The sequence below is a fragment of the Galendromus occidentalis genome, unplaced genomic scaffold, assembly GCF_000255335.2.
Source record: "Galendromus occidentalis unplaced genomic scaffold, Mocc_1.1 scf7180000077179, whole genome shotgun sequence".
Lineage (NCBI taxonomy): Eukaryota > Metazoa > Arthropoda > Arachnida > Mesostigmata > Phytoseiidae > Galendromus > Galendromus occidentalis.
Window position 1 is genome coordinate 24,468 of NW_003805167.1, and position 7,841 is coordinate 32,308.

At 50.5% G+C, this 7,841-nt stretch overlaps 1 protein-coding gene across 1 annotated transcript; it reads left to right on the forward strand.

Moving 5' to 3' along the window:
• Positions 1 to 6,311: 6,311 nt before the first annotated feature.
• Positions 6,312 to 7,795, forward strand: LOC108863980 (uncharacterized; the record flags this gene model as incomplete). The annotated part of the gene is made up of 2 exons (XM_018638787.1): positions 6,312 to 7,028; positions 7,132 to 7,795. Coding segments are annotated over exons 1-2 (1,381 nt in total), but the record flags the coding sequence as incomplete, so codon positions are not given.
• Between the last annotated feature and the right edge of the window lie 46 nt (positions 7,796 to 7,841).

Below are 7,841 nucleotides of genomic sequence, written 5' to 3' on the forward strand. Positions count from 1 at the left end.
GTGCAAGGTCGGCCAGTTGAGGAGCAAATGACGAGTAGAATTGTATCATTCCCATAAAACTTTTCAATTCCGTGACCGACTGCGGTCGCGGTGCGTTTCTGAAACTTGATACCTTATCGTCACATTTGTGGATTGCTTCATGCCGCAGTCGGAAGCCGCAGAATTGAATTTCCTCGGCGAAGAACTCGCATTCCGAACGGTTCAAACGGATATCGTTGGAGTCGAGACGCTTCAGTACGGACTCTAATCTTCGGAGATGTTCTTCATCCGTAGCTGCAGAAATGACGATGTCATCTATGATGACCTCAACTCCGTCGATCCCGGCGAGAGTACTTTCCATGAACCGCTGCCATATAGCGGGGGCCGAAGCCAATCCATTGCACATTCGCTTGAAGCGATACAAGCCTCGATGAGTGTTAATTGTCAGGAACTTCTGATCTTCTTCACGAACGGGCATGTGTAGGAACGCGTTCGAAATATCCAGCTTTGTGAAACGCTTCCCGACTCCTATATTATCGAGAGCGTGCCGGATGTTCTTTAGAGGATGCGCGTCCACGATGAGGTGCTGATTCAAACCGACCTTGAAGTCGCCGCAGATTCGGGCTTTCCTCGTTGAGAGATCTCCTTTCCCTCGAAGCGCTGTGACCGCAGGATGAGCAAATTGGCTTGCGTTTACTCTCTCGATGACATCGAACTTTTCGAGATGATCAATCTCGGAGTCGACGAGTGGGAGTAAAGCGTGGGGAACTGGTCTGGCGCGGAAGTATGCCGGCTTCGGATTCTCCTTCAGATGGATTGAAGCCTCGACGTTTGGGATTTTGCCGATGCCTTCTTTTAATAGATTCGGATATTTTTGTAGAAGTTTTTCAGCCTCCTCTTTGAAATTCCGACGCTCTTGATCGCATTGATTCACTTCGAAAATGTTCGTATCAGTTATCCGGAGCCAGGATCTTCCGAACAGAGTAGGAAAATTCGGACGGTCAATCAGGTAGAGCCGTAGATCCTGACAACGATTTCGTAAGGAAACAGGAACAACAACGTGGCCCTTTGGCTCGAATGGCTCACGAGTTGCCGTCCTTAATTTTACATCGTTCCTCTGCAGTTTCGATACTAGTCGAGGAAACAATTTCTTGAATGTCGAATACTCCATTGTGGATATACCGCTGCCGGTATCGAGTTCCATCCTTACGTCTTTGTCGAGGATCCGCACCATCACTTCAATGGGTGCTTTCCGGTGCTCGTCCTCGTAGTTGACATAGTTGAACGGAATTTCTTCGAGCAGATGGTGATTCTGGGTCCTCCTACACACCGGAGCCAAGTGACCGACTGTTTTGCGATTGTTGCATTCGGTACTCTTGTGCTTGCAATCAGGAGCTAGGTGTTTCGGATTTCCGCATCTGTAACACTTTCTGCCGGAGTACGAACGTCGAGAATTCGCAGAATTTCCATTCTTTCGAACGAACCTTGTCCCGTACGAGGGCCTGTTTCCGATTTGGAGCTTGTTCACATCAAAGTTGCTCGAGGGATGAGTTGGCATGTTTCGAAATGTAGACGCTGATTTCCTGGCGTTGATGAGCTCTTCTGTTTTCGAGAAAACCTCGCTGAGGTCCTTGGATGAAGCACATTTTACAAGAATCGCCTGTTGGATACTTTGATCGTGGAGTCCGCCGATGAATTGCTCTATCAGGTTCATCTGCAACTCCTCGCCGGTCCATCTGCAGATCCGGCCGGCAGTCCGAAGGCGTGCCTCGAAGTCCTCAAGAGACTCACCGGAAACCTGACGAGTGCCTCGGAATGCCAGCCGAACACTCCACAAGTTTCCCCCGGTTCGAAAATCTTCTTCATCAGGGTTGTGATTTCGGCATAGCTGAGCTCCTCTGGTTTTCTATCCGATGGGACTTTGTCGAAGAATCGTTTGAAAGCCTCGAGCCCCATAAAAGCGAGGATGGCACATAGTTTGTCCTCCGGAGTATTTTTTTTCTCGTAGCGTAGGTAGTTCTCGAGTCGACATAGCCAAGCTGAGAATTTCTCGGATCGCGGCGCGAACGGAAGAAACGTAGTGCTGGCTGCACCGGACATTTTCGTATGATGATTTCCGAGAAGTGGCACGATCCGAAGTTGGGTTCTGTTTTCTCCTCGTCGCCAATTGTTGACTATTCGACTCGACTCACTGAACTGGGTTTGAACTCAAGGACAACTCGACTTCTCTCGTTGAGCGGGGAATCCCGACTGACTGTGTGATCGTCTGCTCCACACGATTTATTGACACAAGGAATGTGGCGGGGTACTCGAATATGACTCGCTAACAATATCTCTAAACCGCCTATTCATCGGGCTCGACCCTCGTAGGATCACGTACTTCATATTCTCCGTGCTCGCATTTACCTCGAATCCTAACGCCTCCACCCGCCTTGCGAATTCCATCATGGATTCTCCGCGATTTTGCCGACTCGCAACATATTGCTCCATGAGCTGACTCCCACATGCCTCCTGCACGAACGCTTCCAAAAATTCACTCCGCCATTCATCAAAAGTTTCACACGACGCTGACTTTATCGGCAAGAATCGGGTCCCGATATCTGTCAGCTCGAAGGGAGCACAACGATCTGCAGTCGCCTTCAAAATAACCGTAGGTTGCCATTCTCCCTTGACTGACGTCAGACACTCAGGCGTGTTGTCCCGATGGGAACGGATTGAGGTAACCTTGGCGATCGGAGTCTTCTTCGCCCGTACGCCGCAAGCCATTCACTCCGATGCCCGGCGTCGGTTGTAGACTCAAAGAGAGTGGAAAATTCAGATGATGAGTTTTAAACGGCTTAGAAGTCCGAGCCTCTCTGATCACTTGAATCCACTCCTCTGGACTTGAGACCTTCGAAACCTTCAGTTTGGATTTCTCTATCAAAGCGAAGTCTCGGTCAATCGGCATTTAAGAGTGTCCTGGAGTAGGATACGTGACCAGGATCTCGTTGAAGATGCCGCGGGCGCAGAGATTATCAAGATAGACGAACAGAAACTGGTTCTCGTTCAGACTATAACAGTTGTCACAGAATATATGTAGCTTCGTTCATTCCGGGGATTTGTTCTCAGACAAGAAGTGTTCCAACATAGACGTCACTTCATTAGGTCCTTTCCCACCGAAATGTTCGCTGTCGACATGCATGAACACATCTCAGTTTTGAACATTGTGGATCCCGAAATTATGTAGCCAGAGTTGGCGTTTGTGATATTCGGGACCCACATTAGTGACTGGGAGAGGCAGGTTCTTCTTGAAGTCCAAGCAGATCACCAGTTTCCTCGGATCTTGATTCTCTGCACAAGCGGCTAGATTATCATAGAATGACTGAGCGTCTTCTAGATGTGCTCCTCTCTTTCTTTCGAGATCTTCAACGACCGAAGTTTCGTTCTTCCGCCTCGCGGCGGCGATCGCGTTGTGGAGTTCCTCGCATTTTTCGCAAATATCATTCCGCACGGCCCAGAAGCGAATCTTGCGGTTTGCTCTCACCACTTTGCCGAAACTATTGTAGCACAATGTGTGCACGGGGAATTCGGCAATGAACATGCGGTGGAGCTTCGCCATAGTTAAGGCTGAATCGAGACACTTCCGCTCTACCATGGTCTGCTTAGAGTAATGACTTTCCTGACTTGGGAGCTTGGGAGCGAGTCGATCCAGGCGATTATATCGACTTTCGCTTGTGCGCTGATCCGATGAGGTCGGTTCATGTGACGACCCCTCAAATCGGAGGGTTTGTCGTCTCGACGCTCAACTTCCGTGACTTTCTTCCTTAACTTTGAACGTTTTATACCGAGGATCGAAAGGAAGGTTTTCTGGCAGACTTCGTACGTGAAGCCTCCAGCCTCGATCACATACACGAAGACGCTTCTTTCCGCTCGGTCCCTCTGGATGACTTTGCGTTCTTTAGCAGGCTTCGGCGTAACGGCACCTCTCAAAAAAAACGGTCTGTTCAGACTTCGAGAGCGAGTGATACTTCTGGTAAACAATCTCGCACGTTCTAATTCTCGACAGTCGTTCCCTGCATTCACAACGGCACTTCCCGAGTACTCTCAGACCGCTCCTCGACGATTCATTTCCGCCCCGAGGAGCCATTAGGATGCTGATTAAAACGCGACTTGCTTGTCTCACGTGATCGAACATCGAACCATAAACTATATAACTTCGTTTCCTTCCTGAGAAAATCGGGGAATAGTTTTGCGGGGTTTCCTCGGTATAGGCTTGAGGAGCCGCGAATTTTAAAATTTTTCATAACTAGACTTGGGCACTTTTTCCGTGAGACGCCTCAATTGCCCAACAGTCGCGCTCGTTCAAGTTCGGTCAGCCACTGCTTAGCTCCTAGCGCACTGCCCCCATCGAACAGAGGCACGGATCCGGCCGTGTCCGAGTATGACTCCACCGACCTGATTTCCGCTGCACCCTCTCTTCTCATCGCCTGCATCACTTGAGCCACCACTTCTCCAACCAGTCTTGTATCCAGTGCGCCAGCCTCTCGTTTGGCTCCGTCCAAACCCTGGTACTCCATCGCCTTCGTTCGTTCCATTTTCCAAGATCTTCGCCGAAAATCCCACCGCTGCAAATGTCGGGGCTACTATCTTCCTGGGATACGGCGAATGAAGACCTCGGTATTAACGAACCAACGATAGCCGCCTCTAGTTTATTAGCCACACACAGGAACCGCCACAGCCGACCTATAGTCGCTGTGCGACCGTCCTCTCTGACCACTCGCCACACACTGTTACATCCTACACCTCTAACATCCATCTAACATCTCACACGTCCATCTAACACCTCGAACGTCAAACGTCCGTCTACACCTCCGTGTGACCACGACACTTGGATCGTCTCGAAACTCGGCGCCTTGCATCCCTGGGGCTTTTCTACATCTAATTAGACGGTCTACGATTATCCTAGAGCTCACTTGCAGACAAAATGTCGACATTTACCATCGAGTTGAGCCAGATGGGCGTAGGTATCGCCCCCGATCAGGATGAGGCTGTTATTATCACATCTATGTTCCCCCCCTGCCTCAGTCCAAATAATTTCGAGGTCTGATCTGGTCAGGATTCCGACACCCCCGTTCGACCTCTTCCTGCTGCTACCTTCCCGGTTGCTGCCGTGGAACGTGCACCCTTGTATTGGTGGGGGGGAACGCTCTTCGTTCATCAATCTGGTTTCTGGTAGGAGCATGACGCTCACAACCAAATTATTCAGGACGTCTCGTTCTAAGGTGGCCCATTTATAGGCGTCAGATTTAGTACCATTCATATCGAGTATGACAAAATAAAGCTTATTTAAGGCTTTTCTTGCGGTTTTGCTTTTCTGGCCTCCTCTTCTCCACCTTTTCGGACGCCCCGCGACTCGTCAATTCGAAGTGTGTTTCTCGAATTCGACGCCGCTCGTAGACGGCTGGTCCCGTCGATCGCGTTTCGGTTCTCGGCTCTGGCTATGTACACTGGGCCGGCTCCCGTCACGGTTCTGTACCGGGCCTCTCACTCGAGTTTTCCCTTGGTCGAAGCCTTCGGCTCTAACGCGGCTCGTTTCGCGCGAGCGTGAGAATCTTCTGCCCCGTTTTGCGGAGCGCGTCAAGTGGGCCGCGGCGTCAACTGGGCCACGACGTCAACTGGGCCGCGGCGTCAACTGGGCCGCGGCGTCAACTGGGCCGCGGCGTCAACTGGGCCGCGGCGTCAACTGGGCCGCGGCGTCAACTGGGCCGCGGCGTCAACTGGGCCGTGGCGTCAACTGGGCCACGGCGTCAACTGGGCCGCGATCGGCCTCAGTTCGGGGGCTCCGAGAGGCTGATGAACTTCTCCAGGGGAGCGATCAATCGAAGTCCTTTCTCTCCCTGTCTCGCTCGCTCTCGCTCTCGGGCCTTCTCTCCAGATGCCATGTGAAAGCCACGTTCGGGAGGAAACTTACTTCGATTTGGGACTCTCCGTTGACGGAAGTAATTCTCGACTTGAGCGCAAAGATGCAGCGCGTTCGAGCAGAAACGCGAATGCTTCCTCTATTGATGTGGCGAGGATCGTGAGCGATGGGAGATATGATATCACGAAATTTGATACATTTCTGGGGGAAGTTCATTATGACAGCCAATAAAGTCTCCGAGTGAAATTATTATTCCACCTCTTTCGTTCGATTTCTGAATCCTCTCAAGTTTGGAATACGTCTGAGTTCCGAATGCTACAAAATTTCGAATGCGTTCTTTCGAATGCCTGCGGAATCTTGAAACGTTTTCCCGATTGTATACCCAATCAGTCATTCTCTCGAAAAAGAGTGAATCCATCAATCTATCAGGAACATGTCAGCTCCTCTAGAATCACAACGCGGCAGGGAGAAGTTGGCTCATGATGGTCACATATACGTCTTCGCACAGTTCAGCAAAGATAAAACGAAAGAATTCTGGCGTTGTCAATTCAAGAACAGCAGGACGGGCAAATGCCTTGCTCGTTTACACAAGTGTCTCATCTCTGACGAGATATCGGTTCTTGGAATCCACACAGATATGCCGAACGCTGCTGCCATCGAAGTGCTCCAGCAGAAGGTCGCTCTCAAGCGACGTGCTGTTGACACAGCCGAAGCTCCCCAGCAAATCATCAGCAGAATCAGGGCCACCTCTTCGGTTGCTGCTCAGGGAGCAATGGAGAGCAATAAGGGCCTGGCGCGAATCGTTCAGAGAACTCGCAACCGGTACGGAATCCCGTCGACACATTACTCAACCCGCTCGGAAATAGTCATTCCGGAAGAGTATCAAGTGTATGAAAGCACTCCCGGGAACTTCGAACGATTTCTCCTCGGAGATAGCGGATCAGACGATCCAAACCGGATCCTGATATTCGGGAGAGAGAGCACGAATGCTTGGATCGGAGAGGTATCGAAAATCTACGTTGATGGTACCTTTAGTTTGGCACCAGAACTTTTCTGCCAGATCCTCGTCATCCTCGGAGAGCGCCCTGGGGTCGTGACTCATATATGTTACGTTCTCTTGCCGAGTAAAACTGAAGAGGGGTATTGCAAGGTGAGTCGCTCATCATTCGGGGAGGTCATTGTCATTGTATGGGCCACGGGAAGGTCGATTGTGTACTAGAATAAATACTCGAACCCTCCATTTCTCATTCAAGATGCTCGACATGTTGACCTTGGGTTGGCCGAACTTCAATCCGGGAGCCATATCGATGGACTACGAAAAAGCTCTGATAAACGCTTTTAGTGCGTATTTCCCGACAGCCGAGATACACGGTTGTTTTTTCCATCTCGTACAGAATATGAAAAAGCAACTCGCTGCCAATGGTTTGAGCAGCAGGTATCGGAGCGAAGCAGATTTCGCGCTCAAAGCTAAAATGATCTCCGCACTGGCTTTCATCCCGCCGGAGCGTCTTGAAGATGCGCTGAGGGAGTTGCGGGAAGAGCTGCCTGATGATCTGCAGACGATCCTCGATTATTTCGAGGATAACTACATCGGACGTCTACAAGTGAGGAGCGATGGATCTTTGGGACGCCGGGAACCCTTGTTCCCGGTGTCTATATGGACTGTCTACAGGAGAACCTTGAATGGCGATTCTCGAACGAACAACTTCGCTGAAGCAGCGCATCGAAGCCTGCAGCGACAATTCCAGGTTCAGCATCCTGGTCTCCTAAAATTCATCGAAGGAATCAGAATCGTTCAGAAAACAAAAGACGCTGATCTGGAAAGATATACCGCCGGGCATGAAATCACAGGGAAGCGAAACAAATACGTGGAGAACGATCGCCGCATCTTGAGAATCCTCGAAAGGATGGATGACCGTTTGTTGCGGGAGATTCTTCGTGGGATAGCTCATACTTATCAAAT